At 47.4% G+C, this 17,849-nt stretch overlaps 1 protein-coding gene and 2 non-coding genes across 3 annotated transcripts in view; all 3 read right to left on the reverse strand.

Moving 5' to 3' along the window:
* Positions 1-17,849, reverse strand: part of ep400 (E1A binding protein p400) — a 41,196-nt gene that overhangs the window by 11,877 nt on the left and 11,470 nt on the right. The window contains 29 exon segments of the mRNA XM_048242789.1: positions 120-355; positions 598-751; positions 946-990; positions 1,088-1,222; positions 1,431-1,505; positions 2,049-2,372; positions 2,598-2,709; positions 2,927-3,123; positions 3,879-4,048; positions 4,560-4,762; positions 5,510-5,814; positions 6,102-6,202; positions 6,543-6,731; positions 7,570-7,761; positions 9,877-10,062; positions 10,690-10,880; positions 11,286-11,455; positions 11,721-11,907; positions 12,539-12,675; positions 12,806-12,980; positions 13,239-13,408; positions 14,015-14,151; positions 14,372-14,546; positions 14,894-15,087; positions 15,523-15,636; positions 16,065-16,154; positions 16,276-16,333; positions 16,793-16,857; positions 16,953-17,031. Coding sequence (XP_048098746.1) covers positions 120-355; positions 598-751; positions 946-990; positions 1,088-1,222; positions 1,431-1,505; positions 2,049-2,372; positions 2,598-2,709; positions 2,927-3,123; positions 3,879-4,048; positions 4,560-4,762; positions 5,510-5,814; positions 6,102-6,202; positions 6,543-6,731; positions 7,570-7,761; positions 9,877-10,062; positions 10,690-10,880; positions 11,286-11,455; positions 11,721-11,907; positions 12,539-12,675; positions 12,806-12,980; positions 13,239-13,408; positions 14,015-14,151; positions 14,372-14,546; positions 14,894-15,087; positions 15,523-15,636; positions 16,065-16,154; positions 16,276-16,333; positions 16,793-16,857; positions 16,953-17,031 — 4,566 coding nt within the window.
* LOC125295373 lies at positions 3,499-3,630 on the reverse strand. Its single transcript, XR_007193664.1, has one exon. It is a non-coding gene; the product is annotated as a small nucleolar RNA SNORA49 (small nucleolar RNA).
* Positions 5,098-5,229, reverse strand: LOC125295374. The gene has a single exon (XR_007193665.1). It is a non-coding gene; the product is annotated as a small nucleolar RNA SNORA49 (small nucleolar RNA).

Here is a 17,849-nt window from a genome sequence, read left to right on the forward strand (position 1 = left end):
CCAGAAAACTGTAAAAAACGGTCAAAGAAAAACAAAGAAAGGTGGACATCAGACCAAAAAGCAGAAGGATAAAGACTAGGAGCTTCTCTCCACTCAGGTATGCTGGGTTTCGGTGTTACCTGTAGCAGTGCCCAGTCCTCGCTGATGAGCCACTCGGGGTTGTCCTGTCCGGCCTCGGCGGCCGGTTTGACCAGGGCAGGCAGCGGCTTGGGGAAGGGCGCCTGCTGCTTGAGCGAGAAGTTCTTCTTCTGCTCCTTGCCCTCGCGACGCACCTTCAGCATGCTGGCCTTGTCAAAGAGGGAACGCGGCGGGATGACCGCCTCACCATGCCCCTTCTTCTTCTTACGGCCCACCGCTGAGACAGAGATGGACATGGAGACACACACACACACACACACACAAGGTTGGCACAAGCACAAGATCTAGTTCCTAGACACAAAGCATGAACACTGAACATGATACTGAATATGGATAATAATATGTGGTGATAAAAACAGGAGTTCTGTGTATGTATGAGAGAGAGAGGGAGAGGGAGAGAGAGAGCGGGAGAAAGGGAGGGGGCTGAGTGTGTGTGTGTGTGGGGGGGGTCATACTCACCAGATGGGTCCATCTTGAGTCTCTTGTGCTCCTTGCGCACGTATACAGGTGGGAGTTTGGACTCTGGCATGGGTGCAGTGTCGTACATCAGGCAGATGACTGAGTCAATGTAGATGTCATTATCATCCTGCGGCGGTGTCGGTGGGGTCCACAGCTGCAAACAAAACACAATGAGATGTGTAAGTAGCAATTCTAACGGGCAAGTCCTTCAATTGCTAGTAGTGTGGGTAGCCTGCTAGTCTGACTACAGTCAATAAACAAATGTAATAGCTCTGTGTGGGAATCGATGGCGTTGCTATTTTACAGATGTGTGCTCCATTAACCAACATTGTAGACGAATAAACTTACTGGCATGATTTCCGTCTGGCCATCTTCATGCTCAAATACGTACTCCTGATGGGGAGAGGAAAAAAACGTTATTAGCATGTGCAAGACAGTACGGGAATAACGGCTCATCTCAGTGTGGCGTCTGTGTTGCGGTGCTAGCTACCATGTTGTAGGCATCCTCTCTGGTGTAAGTGAAGAGGTCATCCTCCTCCTCCATGATCAGCCTCTCCTCCTGCTCCACCTTCAGCTTCTGTTGCTGCTCGAGCTCCCAGCCATGCTTGGCACTCTCTATACGCTCCTGAACACACACACGTACACACACACACACAATCACTGCACTGCTTATACCAGTCTGCACAGCTTTCATCACTAATGATGATATTCATCACTTTATTGAAAAACCCATTTGGAAAATGTTGGTTATTGCTATGCTATGTTCAATGTGTGTGCTGTGTGGATGCAATTCTGCAGTGTGAGGGCGAATATGGAAGGAGGAAGCCACACACCTGGGCCATCTTCTCATCCTCCCTGCAGTGCAGATACTCCAGGTAGTGCAGGGCGTACTTCTCTATGGGCGTCAGCTGGGAATTAAGAGGAAAGAAGCCATTACTCACAGCTTAATAAAGCACTGAACAATGACATTCCACTTGAGAATAGCATTGCTGACATCAGCGTTTGTGGTGCACACCTGAAATAGATAAAGTAGGAGGGAAACTACCTACTCTGCAGGTTAATCACAATTTCAACTCACACAATCAATGCCGTTACAAGTGCAGAATAATCTGATTACGGTAAAACACCAATCGGACCATTATCAGAATTCGGAATATTCCAGTTTATATGCTAAGCGAACCAGTAAAAAATCTGATTCCATGATGACACATCTCCATTCAGAAGTTATGATGATCTTCAAATAAAGTATTATTTACATGAAGGGTTTAATCGGATTGAAATCTAATACTCAAGGTTATTTATTCAGATTTCATAAAATTGGATTTCAGTCTGATTACACAATTTACATTACGGATGTTATTACATTACAGATTTAATAGTATAATCAGACTGAAGACTGATATTAGACCACTGCACTCGGCTACTACAAGTCATTACTGAGGCCAGTGTACCTGGTCCATGACCGCAGTGAGCTCCTCCAAATGCAAGGCGTCCTCCTTCACGTCCTCCTCCACCTCCTCTGCTTCCTCCTTCTTCACCTCCTGCTGCTGCTGCGTTTCTTTCTTCTCATCCAGCTCGTCTTCCTCCGCCCCCTCTTCCTCCTCCGTGTCGGCAAGCGTGGGCTCCAGGCTGATGTGGTTGAGGGCCTGGATGTAGGGGCGCGCCACGCGGGGGGAGATGGCCTCCGATGCGGACGGCTCCTGGTGCAGCACCACAAACTCCTCCACCTTCTCCCCCGAGCCCGCCTCCACCTCAAACAGGTCCTGGATGGTCCGCTGGAGGAGGGGGGGGAGGGGGAGAGAGAGAGAGAGAGAGAGAGAGAGAGAGAGAGAGAGAGAGAGAGAGAGAGAGAGAGAGAGAGAATAAGAGAGAAAGGTGGGTAAGTCAGGAGGCAACCTTTAGAGGCACGTCCAAATTCATAATATACAGTACAATACACACTGTTTCTCTCATCCCATAATTCCATCTGTCTATGTGAGGGTGCGTTGGGGGCCACTCACCTGGGTGAGGAAGGCCAGGGTGTAGTCTGTGCCCTGGGCTGCCACCTCTCTGATCAGGTCCTTGGTGCCGCTCTTCAGCAGCTTCTCCTCTATGGAGTTCCCACTCTCCAATCTGCAATAGTTACACACACTTGTTGTAGTAGCACAAACATCTAATTGTATAATTGAAACTTTCAATACACCCAGATTTTTCTAAATACTAAAGTTCATCAATGTTTATGCCTGACCACTTTTACTTTCAACAAAGACAAATAAACAAAACAATGATGTGTGTGTGTTTTTTTTTTTGATACACTAGGCAGCACAAATCAAACCTCTTGGCCACTGACCTATAGATGTGGATGTCTTTAGAGCGGCCGATCTTGTCACACCACTCCTGGGTGCGGGTGTCCATGCTGGGGTTCAGGTCGGTGTCGTAGAACACCACGGTGTCGGCGTCCAGCACGGGCCCCACGGCCGAGCAGCAGCGATTGGTCAGGATGGTGCAGAACACCTGCCGGTTCCGGTTGAAGCTCTTCACCTGCTCCTAGGAGGACACCAGCAGAGTCAGTATCACACACAAAGGATATCCGTATCATACAAACCTCTTAGAGCGCCCATAGATGCGGACTGTGCTAGCCAATCATTGTTGAGGCCATAGGTTAGAAATTCACTCATGCAATATAAAAAAAATAAATACAACCACAGAGATGAACATGCCAAGAAAAGTAAGCCCAGAACATACCCACAAACAATGGGTGAAATTGTATAGATGAGAAAGGCCCGGGATGAGAAGATGGGAATGAGAAGCATGAAGCATCAATTACACTATCAAGTGATACTTTTGAAGCAGACGAAGAGCACGGCGCATATTAACTGGAACATTTGGACATGCATTACATGCACTTCATGCGAGACAATCACTGTCGGCATCTCTTAGGCCCTGAAGAGGAATAGCGTCCTCCAGGGAGGGAAGAGCGCTCGTTACTCTGTCCCCGTGAAAAAGCCGGGACTGCTGCGAGATGACAGCATATCCCGGTGTTAGAAGGGGAAACCAACCAGTGTGTGTGTGTGTGTGTGTGTGTGTGTGTGTGTGTGTGTGTGTGTGTGTGCGCGAGTGTGAGTGAGTGAGAAAGAATGAGTGAGAAGCTAGTTAGACCAAAAGGGAATAAGGGTATTGAAAGACATTACACCCAAAACCTGGCTGACTGCATGCACACGAGAGCCAAGCAGAAGCACATGAATGAATGAGAGGTGATGATGCTGATGATGATGAAGGGTGTTAGCGGAGATCGGCCGTACCTGTCGCTCCTCGCTGCTCAGGCTCTCGTCCACGCGCACGTAGGTGAGGAGGCGGTGGTCCAGGAAGGCCTCCAGGATGTCCAGCATGTGCAGCATCTGGGTGAAGATCAGCACACGCCGGTTCTCCGCCCGCAACTTGTGTAACAGGATGGCCAAAGCCTCCAGCTTACCTACACACACACACACCAAAAGGTCAGATATCTCAGATGACAGCTCCTCACTTCATGTTCACTTCTACTAACAACATATGGACTTTCTTAGTCATCAAAAGCTAAGAGTTTGGTTCCAAAAGACTATTATCTCCATTTTTGATGAATGTGTTTTGGATGCCATTTTTTAAAGTCATGTAATTTAATTGTGTATTTCAGGTAATGTCAATAAAACTGCAATTGTGTTTGAGTATTATTATATTGTGTGTGATTGAGTAAAAACAAATCAAACAACAATACCCAATTACAGCTCTACTGAAATTACTTTGAAAACAAAATGTAAAAAATTATTTATGAAAATTAATTTAAACGTTTTTAAAGCGTTTCAGAACTAAACTCTCCATATATAGACTGCGGCGGGTAGGTGGTGGTGGGGTGGGGTGGGGTGAGGCACTCATGTTGATAAAACAATCTCACTATAAAAGGGAACAGAAATGAAAACCCATCTGCCACGTCTGTCTGACTGACTGACCTGAGTCCACCTCCAGGGCCCGCCGGTCGGGCAGGCACACCAGAGGCACACAGGCCGCCCGGCGGATGTCAGAGGAGTAAGCCGCAGCGGCCTCCTGGAGGCGACGCGTCAGGGACTTCTGCTCCAGGCTGTAGGGAGCCGGCGGATTGGCTGCGTACATCTGTGGAGGAGGGGCTACAGCAGCAGGAACCACACAGGAGAACCTGGACCAAAATAAATCAAATAAAATAAAAGAAATTGGATATTATTTCCGAGCTCTCACAGCCTAACTCGAAGCGAGCAACATTTTATTAAAGTTTCAACTGAAGGCTCCTCATGACAAAAGGAGTCTCCATATCCAAAAATTAAACCAAGAACAAAACCCACAGACGATGGACCAAATTCGATTCAATTTCAAGATGAGGGAGGCCAGAGAGGAGGATGAGAATGAGAAAGTATCAGTCACAGCATGAAGTGCCACTTGTGAAGCAGATGAAGAGCAGAGAGCATAGTAATTGGAACATTTGGAGCACAGCCATGCGGTTCATTCCAGACAATCACTGTCGGCATCTCTTAGGCCCTGAAGAGGAATAGCGTCCTCCAGGGAGGGAAGAGCGCTCGTTACTCTGTCCCCGTGAAAAAGCCGGGACTGCTGCGAGATGACAGCATATCCCGGTGTTAGAAGGGGAAACCAACAACACACACACACACACACACACACACACACACACACACAGAGGCAAAGAGAGGAAAAGACAGAGAGGAAAAGACAGAGAGAAAAGCTAGATTCCATGGTAGAGACCAAAAGTGAATGGGGTATTAAAATGCATTACACCCAACACCACCACCTGACTGCATGCACACGAGAGCCAAGCAGAAGCACCAGACAGCCTCCGGCGAGAGAGAACGGAGTTTGTTGACACTGGGTTGGGGTTACATGATGACCCCCTCAGCCTGCGCTCGTCTCATACCTTCTGGTGACGTCCTCTCCGGCCTCTTGTCTGTCCGTGCGGGACAGCAGGGCCGAGCGCAGGGGCGCCACCGTGCCCACGCAGGTCTGGCGGGCCCTCTGGCAGCCGGCGCTGCCCACCCAGCTCCACTGGGGCTGTGCCACGGAGGCGGCAGCGGCGTGCGTCGGGCGGCGGTGGGAGAGTGCAGAGCAGGCCTGCAGGAGGTCGCGGCCGTAGAACACCGAGCGGGAGCAGCGGCGCTCGTTAACGGTCAGCAGGCGGGTGAGGCGCTCCCGAGAGAGCTGCAGGCGCTCCTCGCTCGACTCCTAACAGGACGCACACACACACACACACACACACACACACACACACACACACACATTAGTGCATATGTACACACACAAACTAGTCACAGTCAACTGTGCACAAACATGATTATACATCCACACATATTCAGGCAAAACTGCACAAGAATATATCCGCACATATATGCATATACATGTACGCATATACATAGGCGTATGCATACATATACATGGACAAAAATTGTATAAAGATATTAAAAAGAAAGGTTAAAGATGTAAATGATGTGTGTATTGCATGTGGACATCACCTGTTGCATGGCTTGTGTGGAGGTAGGGGTCTTGCCATTGGCTGCAGTGTCTGGAGGGGCAGAGTTGGTGGCATTAGTGGTGGCCGAGAGGGTACCTGTTGCTACTCCAGGTGCATTGTGGGGGGAAAAACGTGATAGAAAAGTCAGGGCTTTTTGCACACAAGCACAACACACCAATCAATACTAGTGTACCGAAGATGTGCAGACACGGCCTTTGACGTTCCTGTACAACCGCAAGATTCATTCTGAACATGGTGCAGATTTAATTGATGCAGGCAGTTATACATGAGTGTTTATGCGCTACAACTCTAGATCTATGGATCTACTAATAAAACCCCATCGTTTATTGGACTCGCTTTTTTACTGTGCTAAGTACTGTTTTAGTGCTAAGGGTGAATGTCTGTAGTGAGGTGACTTCATGCCTCGGACCTCTCGCCTCACCTGGATGTGTGGTCGTGGAGGTGGCGGCGGCGGCAGCAGCAGCAGCGGGAGCAGCGGAGGCAGGCGGAGGGGTGCCCGGGGTGGCATTGGGCACGGCCACCGGCTGAGTGGCGACTGTCTGCATCACCATGGAGCCCTGCGGCCGAAGCAACGGCTGGCCCGGAGCCGAGACGATTTGCAGGATGTTACCTGAGAGAGAGAGAGAGAGAGAGAGAGAGAGAGAGAGAGAGAGAGAGAGAGAGAGACAGAGACAGAGACAGAGACAGAGAGAGACAGAGACAGAGACAGAGAGAGAGTTACAATGGTGGCGCTATAACTGTGGGTTGATAGACTTAGTAGAAAGGGAGAAGAACCTGACCAGGAAAAACACATCCATCATCTTTTACATTACATTACATTTGGCTGACGCATTTTTAACCAAAGCGACTAACAACATGGTAACGGTTAAGTTTTAAAGCAATTCTCTCAACAATTTTAGGACAATTTAAAAATGGTAGAGTACAGTAAGAATAAGTGCATCAGTGATTGGTGTTTTTAAACAGTTGAGTGTCAGTTCAAGACAGCTAAGTGCTGGGATCAGCAAGACTTGTTGTAAGTGGTGCTATGAGAGGAGATGTTCTTTAAAGAGCTGGGTCTTCAGGAGTTTTTTGAAAATGGAGAGGGATGTCCCTGCCCTTGTAGGAACTGGCAGTGTGTTCCACCAACGTGGAACAACAGATGAGAAAAGTTTGGATTGGCCTGAGCCTTGGCCGGACAGTAAGGTCTGTCTTCTCTAATGAAGACAGTAGTAAACTACAAAAGGTCCACTACAAATTAAAAACCAAAAACAAACACAGACTTAAAAAGTCTACTACAAATTAAAAACCAGAAACAAATGCAGACTAAAAAGGTATACTACAAATTAAAATTAAAAAACAAAATGCAGACTAAAAATTAGACAATAGAAAGTCAGCTACAGTCCAGTCAGAGAGAGCAGAACAGAGGTGGGGAATATAAGAAAGAGGTATGAATGTTGGTTGTACATTACCCAGAGTGCCTTGCAGCTGCAGGGGCTGGCCAGTGGTAAGCTGCCGCAGCTGGCTGGGCGAGAGCGTGAACTTGTTGCCCTGGAACTGCAGGGTGACTGGCGTCTCCGGCTGGGCCACACGGCCCTGACCACCCGCGGCACCACCGGCACCCGCCAGAGACGCCAGCTGGGCAATCTTTACCACATCTCCACCTTCAACAGGGGAGAACACACACACACACACACAGGAAAAAGAGGAGACACACACACACACAAAATCAGACAGACAAACAACAAGAATAACGCAAAAAAACACAAACGTTACAGGGAAGAACAGATCAACACACATCAAAAACACAGAGACAGGACCAAACACACACACACACACACACACACACACACACAAAGCTTAAATTAAAAAAACATCACACAAATCAGTCATGAAAATGTGGCTGTAAACAAAATCCAAATCCAAAAATCCCAACAATCCAAATCCAACAGTGTCTTGGTTAGTTGAAGGTGTGACCAACGCAACTAGAACATGCACAACCAGGGTGGGTTAAAACCAAGTGGGTCTTGTCAAACTGTCACTAAACCCTACAGGGTGGTGGGGTAGGGTGGGGTCAGAGGCAACCAAAAGAAAAACACAGCAGTCTTCAACACAGACAGAAGCCTGAAACAAACACAGTTTGTCAGTTAAGTGCAGTGCACCGCCTGCTCAACCACACGCCATCAGAGCCTGATTAGATCAGCTGATCTGGATGTTCCAACAATTATCCCCAGTATGGCTGGTGGTCATCCACTAACACTAGGCATACTGGGAATCGGGGACCCACAGATTCTACTCTTAACCTTGTGTGTTTTGGTGCATGTGACCTGATTATATGATGATATCATTAGTGGCTCAGTAATGTAAATTATGTAAAGTGCCTGGTCACTATGGCCTTGATTATAGGGTATAAGATTTATTAGAGTTTGTCCATGCGCACATAGGGGCTTTTGCAGCGTAGACTGCGTGGTAACAAAAAAAAAAAATAATAATAATAAAATAAATAAAATCGGTGGGTACATGGAAGTCTGCACAGAGCTTCAAGGCACGCACACTTTAGTCATGACATTTAAGTCACTCAGACCCTGGACCCTTGGGTGTGTGCTCAGTAGAACACTGGTCTAAATGAGTGAGTGAGTGAGTGAGTGTGAGTGTGTGTGTGTGTGTGTGTGTGTGTGTGTGTGTGTGTTGAGTTCAGCTCTGAGGCAGTGTGGTTGAGAGGGTCTCTGGTGTGGTGGGTGGGTAAGGGGGTGAGGCCGCACTGGGGACCCCCCTCCGAGAGAAGCATGGCCACTGCATCATGCTTGGAAGCAGTGCACATCTGGCAGTGCCCAGACAGAGGAGTCCAGAAAAGAGAACAAACCAAAACTGCAACAAACAAACAAACAACAACAACAAAACAACAACATACGTTAATCAACTAAAAGAGTAGGTGTGGGGGGGAGGGGGATCAAAGAGAAACTGGTGCTGTAAGGGGTCTGGTCCCGTGTCTCTGCAGGCTCAGAAACAAAGAGGGATTAGTGTTAAAGGAGAGGACTGGGGGTGAGGGGGGTGAGGAGGAGGAGGAGGAGGAGGAGGAGAAAACCAAGGCTGGGGGTGAGGAGCAGGAGAGAACCAAGGCTGGGGGACAGGGGGTGGGAATGGGTGAGGAGGAGGGGGGCCGGTGGAGGGAATGAGGGTGGGCTACTGAGGGGGATGAGGGGTGCTGGTCATGCAGTAGTCTTTGGGGACAAGAGGCTGAGAGAGGCACCAGCAGGAGGACTACAGCTCCCAGAGTCCTTTGAGCTCTCCAGTCATTTTAATCTTAGTTGGACTTCGTCTATAGTTGTGCTTTCATGTATGGTAATGTTTTATATAACTAGATACTAAAAAACTAAAAAAACATAATATGAATTTTCAATATGCACTCAACATGACCAACATATTTTTAGGGTCAACTTTCATTTATCATCAGATAACCTTTTAGTTGTATTAGTGGTGTTATCATATGCACTTCATATTTCAGTTGCCTCTTTTGTGTCATAAAGCAGCTCTTTTCAAATAGAGCTAAGAGCAGCCTCCTGGTGGCTCTCGCTCACCCTCTTCTCTGCCTTGTAGTGCACCTGCCCTCGTCTGCTGTGATGAACACGTGTGGGGTGCTCAGCGAGAAAGAGAGAGAGCAGGAGAGAGAGAGAGAGAGAGAGAGAGAGAGAGAGAGAGAGCAAGCGTGCGCGAGCACGAGAGAGAGAGATGGGGGTGGGTAGGGAGGGAGGAAGAGGGTGATGGATGAGCCCACTTACTAGGCAGGCGTGCCTGGGCCTGGGAGCTGAGGACCAGCCTCTGGGAGACCAGGCCCGGCTGCAGGGCCTGAGGGGGCGCGATCGCCCGGGGTGGGACAGCGCCCGTGGGGAGGGGGGCAGGGAGTGGGACGCCCCCCCGCCCCGCTGGAGGGGCAGAGGAGGAAGAGGAGGAGGCCATCTGAACCGCTGTGGAGTGATAATGGAAGGAGGGAGGGGGGCGGAGGGGGTCAAGGGATCTACTGTTAGGAAGGCCATCTGAGACAATAACAGTACTGTAACACTGGGGGCTGTCTGTAGCCTGTATGGCATGAGGGATGGCAAAATGGAATGACTGCAATGACTAGATTTTCCACGACTGTTTAATGATAGAGAGACCCCTAAATCATGAAAGTGCATTCAAGGGTTCTTATTAGGATAAAATGTTATCATTAACCATTAACACACATATACACACACAAAATGCAACCAGTTATTAAAGCTTATATCACAAGTCTTATATCATTAGTGATAAAGTTGCAGTTTTTAACACTCATTAGTAAAATCCAAGCAATAAAGCACCAAGGGCCTGTGGTCAAAAGGTTTAGTAGACACTACAGCAAAACTTGCATCTAACACACACATACAATGTCCATACCCAAACAGCACAAACATGGAAAACATTGCCATTACCATTCTTAATGTTCAACTGGTTGTGTGTTTGTTGTGTGTGGAGTGAGTGTGTGTATATGTGTGTGTGTGTGTGTGTGTGTGTGTGTGTGTGTGTGTGTGTGTGTGTGTGTGTGTGTGTGTGAGTGTGTGTATTTGTGTTCTTACCCTGTGTGGAGGCTGTAGTAGTGACCGGTGACTTGCCCCTGGGCTGGGCCGTGGCTCCGGAGGTGGCGGTGGCAGCGGTGGTAGTGGTGGGGGCGGCAGTGCTGGCCGTGGTCCGGTGGGCCGGGCTGGTGCCGGTCAGGGCTACCAGGCGGCCCTCGGGCTTGGTGCCATACTGCACAGGCTGGAACAACCTGGGAAGATACCATGTGTAGAGCTTCAGAAGACTGACCAAGAGAAAACGTCAAAGTATTTTATAGATAGTAGTAGTTTTATAGGGCAACATGTTTTCACTTCAAAAGGCAGCTATGGAATAACTAGGGCAATAAAGTTTAAGACGGTCTTATCCTAAGGTTACACATTTGGCATGTAACACCCAGTGGTGGAATAATCTGTATATGGGTAAATGTGGCAGCATGTGGCATTTTCATGTGTTGATCTTGGCCTTTGTGCAGTGGATAGTGCATATTTTTGTATGCCTATCCACGTGTGTGTGTGTGTGTGTGTGTGTGTGTGTGTGTGTGTGTGTGTGTGTGTGTGTCCATCCACATACATGTGTACTTTGTGTGTGTGTGTGGAATGGTGTGCACACTACATACTTCATGGGTTTGATCTTGCAGGCTTTGGGTCGGGCTGGCGCTTCTGGGGCGCTGTGGATCTCCTCGATAAGCTGCCGGGTCACCTTCAGCTTGGGGATGACCTCCTCAGTCTCATAGCGACTCAGCTTGTTCTCATTGTTGATCAGGTCGAACAAGGACAGGTCCAAGCTCTACCACACACACACACACACACACAGACATTTAGTTTCACAATAAACAGTCAAAGCTTAGCTTTTTACACTAAAAGCTGGAGGGTGCTTTGGCCTTATTCTTGCAATTCACACCCAGATACCATCACTTTGAATGACATTTTTTCCCTATAGGCACACTTTGTTTGAAAATGATATGACAACCACCTCTCCCCAGCAGGCCAACAGAAACAAACAAACACACACACACACACAACAAACAAACACACAGTCTCACTTCCCTCACCTCGCGCTGGTCTCGCTGCAGTGCGTCGAGCAGCAGAGAGGGGGTGCTGTAGACCAGCGGCTGGCACGTGTAGGAGCTGCGCGTGTCCCGCGTCTGGAGCAGGTCCGGGTGGTTGCAGATCCGCTGCAGCTGCATCAGCACCTGCAGCACGCTCACAAAGTGGCCTGTCTTCAGCGCCTCCTGGGCACTAGTGGGAGACAGAGGACAGGGGGGGTTAGTCATGTAGCAGTGATGATGAACATGTTTGACTGACCTCAATAGTCCTCTGAAGTTCGCTCCAAAATGGACCCAAAGCTGCCATCTTTGCCCATAATCGAAGCTAACTACCTATGGCAAGTTGCACTGCAACTTAGCTCCGGGGTAGCAAAACTTTGCCGTCTTAATGTAGCGAAGATCACAGTACCTACTCGAAGGCAGAGGACAAAAGTGTGTAGTGTAGTGCCATCAATCGTTGCAAATGTTCCCAGGAAACCACAGACAACACCCTCTCAGATGACTCAGATGTTCAGATGACAAAAGCCAAAAGCAACAGCAAGAGAGAAAAACGCTTGAATTCCAGACTTCTTCGACCACGTGAGAGTTTAACAAATGCAATAATTCAAATTCCCCCATGTTATTTTTCTTTTTTTTAAGAAAAATAGGAAGATTCAATATCTCCTTATATGGGCAAAAATGGCAAACTTTAGAGGTCTATTGAGAGATAAGATCAGATATCTTGACAGTGGTCTCTGTTATAAAATGCATCTATTTCTTATGCTTCTTAGAAATTCCTACGTATCCTCAGATTTGTGTGTGTGTGTGTGTGTGTTGTGCCTCACCTGGGCTGGGTGAGGACGTCCTCGTATAAGCTCTTCTGTCGCACGGACAGGCGACACTTGAGGATGTGCTCGTACTTCTTGGGCAGCTGCTTCTCCACCTCTCGCTTGGAGCGCCGCAGGATGAATGGCTGGATCATCTGACCGGAGAGAGAGCGGCGAGTCAAACAGCTTGTGTGTCTGTGTGTGTCTATATACTGTATGTGTGTGTGTGTCTGTGTGTGTGTGTACATGCGTGTTGTATGTATGTGTATGCAGATGTTTCTCTACCCTGTGGAGTCTGATGACGAGCTTGTGACAGTAGTCCTGGTTCTGGTCGGTGCCGGCCTTGACGGGGAAGTCTGCGTAGGCTCTGGTGATGCCGGGCAGCAGGAAGTGGATCATGGTCCACAGCTCCCTCAGCGTGTTCTGCAGAGGGCTGTTAATCAGCAGGATCCTTTGCTGGCTGCAGTGGACACAACAATAACAGGTTGGGATTAGAGTGAACAGCACCCATATAAACACCATAGTTAAATTCATTACATTTATTATTTATCAGATACTTAGGAGATGCATGCATATTGGAAATAGCTTTTACCACTTCAGATTATGATTTCCAGTACATTACACACTTCTATTATGTTTTTCATTCATAATGACATGCAGTACTAGCAAAGTGAGTGAGTGTGTGTTTGTGTTTGTGTGTGTGTGTGTCCTGACTGACCTCTTGATGGTGAAGATTGTCTCCCAGTGCTTCTCGCTCATGCTCTTGAGCAGCTGCACCTCATCCAGCACCAGATGGCTCCAGCGCCGACGCAGGAAGTGACTCTGGTCCTTCATCAGCAGCTTGTAGGACGTGATGCACACGTGGAAGCTATTCACCTCCGACCACCACTGCACGCAAACACACACCAATGCACATCAAGTCAACTTCACATTTGTAACCCTGTATATGTCAAACAGTTTCCAGTGTAACTGCTAACCAGCAACCAATCAAAGAACACTACGCTGACATATTTTAGTGATATCTGCAGATAACTTGGGCTCCAATTTACAAACATTGCTCCCCATTTCAAGTGTTAGGTGGATATTCATTTTACTGGTTTACTGGTGCATTTACAGTGCCTATGAAAAGTATTCCCCCACCTTGGATATTTCCACTTTTACTGCTTTTATAAATGGAATAATAAAAAATATATTTTTATTTAATTAACATTACTTTGTAGAAATGTGCTTTCAGTTTGACATTAAAGACATTATTGTAAAAAAAGGTCTAATAAATTTGTCATTTGAATATTGTCATATTGTCATGTGAATATTTGTCAATTTAATTTAAAGCAATAAAAGGGGAAATATCCAAGGGGGGTGAATACTTTTTTTAGACACTACACATCCTCCCACACCTCAATTGAGTTCTTCCTAGACTGGGCTAAATCTCCAAACAACATTATAATCAGGGGCTGTGTCGGCGCTCTTTGAGGACCGCAGAGAGGACTGTACCGTTCTGGTGTATCTGCGCTCGCGGGGGCTGCCCAGGTAGAGCAGGATCTTCAGGCCGGGGCACCAGCGCTTGAACTCCATCTCCCAACTCAGCAGCTTACTACTGCGCACCACCACAAGATGGGGACCCCAGATGCCTGCAGCACACACACACACACGCACACAAACCACAATCACATTGGTGACCTCTGCCTTTGTACCATCTACACAAGAGGACTGTGAAAAGGTGATATTCTGGTATGATATTCCATTTGGATATAAATCACTACAAGGACTATTGAGACTCAAAAAAGATCAGTCTTGGTCTGTGTGGGCTCTGGGAAGTCCCGGTGGCGTCAAGCTACTGATCCCTCTTACCCTCATTGCAGGCCAGGTGGGCCATGTAGGCCACGGTCTGCACGGTCTTGCCCAGGCCAGCCTCGTCAGCCAGGATCCCGTTCAGGTGCTTCCTGTGCAGGCTGGCCAGCCAGTCCACCCCCACCTGCTGGTAGTCCCTCAGCGAGCCGTGCAGCAGGGACGGAGGCTGGAACCGCTGGGGGAATAAAGGAAAAGGGGAAAAAAAAGACACCGTAGGAGAGAGGACAGGGAGAAAGAGGAGATGAATACCGATGAGGTCTACTACACCCACTCCCTTGTATTGGAAAGTCACTTAGATGAAAATGTCTGCCATCAATCGTTGCAAATGTTCCCAGGAAACCACAGACAACACCCTCTCAGACGACTCAGATGTTCAGATGACAAAAGCCAACAGCAAGAGTACTGTGGCTCTTGCTGTCATCAAGACCCAAAGAGCTCACTGATTAAGTGATCAAATTGAATAAATGCGGACTGACCCAACACACACACACACACACACACAATTTATGTCAGGGCACTCACCGAGCAGCTGGTTTTGGCCTGGCCTTTGGGTAGGATGAGCTCTGTGGCGGAGGCCACCTCAGCGATGTCCTTGGGAGGTTTGCTGCCGTCTGTGGCGGCGGACGAGGTGCTCTCGGTCCCCCGGTACTGCTCCATGCTCAGCAGCGAGTCAATCAGCACCGCCTCATGGGGGCTGCCCAGGGGCGCCTCCATCTCTGTACGGAGAAAACGAGCACAAGAGAAAAGCACGCCGTGAGCGTTGCAACGCCTGCACGCCAAAATAGACTGAAGAGCAACACCATCAAAAGCACATTAAATTATTAATGGGAACTGTTTGTAGCCATTATAATAAAGGCTTTTTAAATGCCTCACCCAGTTTGGTATGCCATGGATTGGATATACACTCAATTCACAGAGCTATCAGTTGTCTGTTTTAAAAAGGAGCTGTTTTGTTTTGGGAGTTGTTTTTTCTCTCTCATATTATCGTTGTCATATTTTCATTGACTCTGCACCTTACTAACAGTGTTTCGGGGACGTACGCGTTCCGTTTCCTCACTTCAGTGTTCTGCGTGTGGCATGGATTGCGCAAGAGTTCGGCCATAAAGTAGAACCTTGAACATCAAGAGTGAACAGACAGGAAGTGAGCTCACCTTCGACGTCCTCTTTCTCCTCATCCTCACTGTGGGAGGCAGGATGTGGCCACTCAAAGTCTTCAGCATACGCTCCAGCATACTGCTTCACCAGCACATCCAGGGGCACCTCAGCTACAGAGAGAGAGAGAAAGAAGAGAAAGAGGGAGAGAGAGAGAGAGAGAGAGAGAGAAAAAAGAGAGAGAAAGAGAGAGAGAGAGAGAGAGAGAGAGAGAGAGAGAGAGAGAGAGAGAGAGAGAGAGAGAGAGAGAGAGAGAGAGAGAGAGAGAGAGGTAAGTCCAACAACAAAACAATCATGGCTACATCAGGATACAAATACCTGTACAAAATGTGATGACTGACCATGCATTTCAATTCCATTTTGCTTTATTAGAATGACTGTAGTATTGTCATGTACAGTATTGTCAAAGCACAACAATGAAACCGCATATTAACTGAGAGAAAGAGAGAAAGAAAGAGAAAGAGAGAGAGAGAGAGAAAGAGAAAGAGAAAGAGAAAGAGAAAGAGAGAGAGAGAGAGAGAGAGAGAGAGAATCCACTAACCATCTTTAGTGAGGTCTTCCAATTCGGCCTTCTGGTCGGCTTCCACCTCCATGGCCTCCTGTTCCTCTATGGTGCTCTCTTCGTCTTCCACTGGTGATGCACACACGCACATGGTCAGTACACAAACAACTGATATCCATACACGACCATAGTGAAAATCTGAAGAAATAGTCCAATTTATTTAGTTAAATTCACTTGCCCATTGTTTTACCTTCTTCATCAGTCAAGGAGGAGCTGGTCTTTCTCTTTCGGCCTGAAGATCGCTGCTCCTATGACAGGAGGAAAAAGAGCAAATGAGTCTTTCCACTACACATCCAATAAAAAAATTAAGAGACCACTGCACACTTTTCTGACGTCATCCTACGGTTGACAAGTGACATTCGAATGAGTTGACGGCCATATTCAAATTTACAGTGGTCTCTTTATTTTGAATAAGACCGTCAACTCATTTGAATGTCACTCAGCAACTGTAGGATGATATCAGAAAAATGTGCAATGGTCTCTTAATTTTTTCCAGAGTTGAATGTGAAAAAATCAACATTTGATAAGTGGAGAACTTTGCTTTCTGCAGCAACAGTAGACTTTTGCAAACAGTGAACCCAGGTTGAGGGCACACAATGAATCTGACCAGGCAATTTCACCACTGTGACCTGCCTGCACCTACAAGTGTGCCGTGATCCGTGTGAAGGGAGCAAAACAAAGGAAAAGAAAATGAGCTGATCACTTACAGCTGGAGCCTCCTTCTTCTTCTCCTCCTCCTCCTTTGGTGAAGGCGTCGCTTTCGTGCTCGGCCCTACAAAGTGTTTCAAACACAGCAATACAGTTACGGTAATACGATAAGCCACTCCGTAGAAAAACACATCTGACCATTTTTTAAGGAAATCTTACCTTTGCTACTCTTTTTCTGCAGCCGGAGGGCCTTCTGCTGTTTCTCATAGATCTCAAAGCGCAGTTTGATCTCCACCACCTAAGGACAGAACACAGAAGAGAACTTTAATCACATAACCATTGCTGCAGTTTTAGAGTATTCAGACTTACTTACCACCTGGAATTTACTAATGTTATGTGTGAACATATGTGCTATGTTAAGCGTGGTATAAAAATGTGTTCCCTGGGAAATGTTGTTTTTGGTCCATATCTCAGACACAACATTCCTAGATGTGTCAGGTTGTTACTTCTACTCAATCACATGTATTACATGTATTACTCACAGTTGACAGACATTGTGTTTTTTAAATTTTTCACACTTGTGCTGTGCCTTTTTCACTCAATAACCACATTTAGTCTGACATTTTTAATCTGATCAGAAATGGAATAACAGCTCAATCGGAATAAAAATTCTCATATAAACACCTCAATCTGAATAAAAAATGCCTGATCCGATCAGAATTTTAATCAGAATGAAAGAGGTGGTTGAGTAGCCTGGGTGTTCCCATGCTGCCTTGCGCGCGATTTGATTCACGCTGCTAAGGCAGCCTGGAGACCATGGAGCAAATTTTCGCCTGAGATAGGGAACCAATCACAGAACAGGTGGGAAAGCAAGACGATGATGAGCTATGCACAGACGCATTTGATAGACATCCGTGGCACCCAATAAACGGATCTGGGCATTTTTTTCAAATACGAGAAAATGAACGTTTGGTTCCCAGACCACGTCTCTTTGAGAAGTGGTGGCGCTAGCCAGGCTAGTGGTTGAGTCCATTCCTATTCCGATTGAACAGCCATTTATACGGTCTATCGGATTGCCTGCTGTATCTTCTCAAGGAAAAGTAGGTAACAACGGCT

The sequence above is a fragment of the Alosa alosa genome, chromosome 5 (assembly GCF_017589495.1).
Source record: "Alosa alosa isolate M-15738 ecotype Scorff River chromosome 5, AALO_Geno_1.1, whole genome shotgun sequence".
NCBI lineage: Eukaryota > Metazoa > Chordata > Actinopteri > Clupeiformes > Clupeidae > Alosa > Alosa alosa.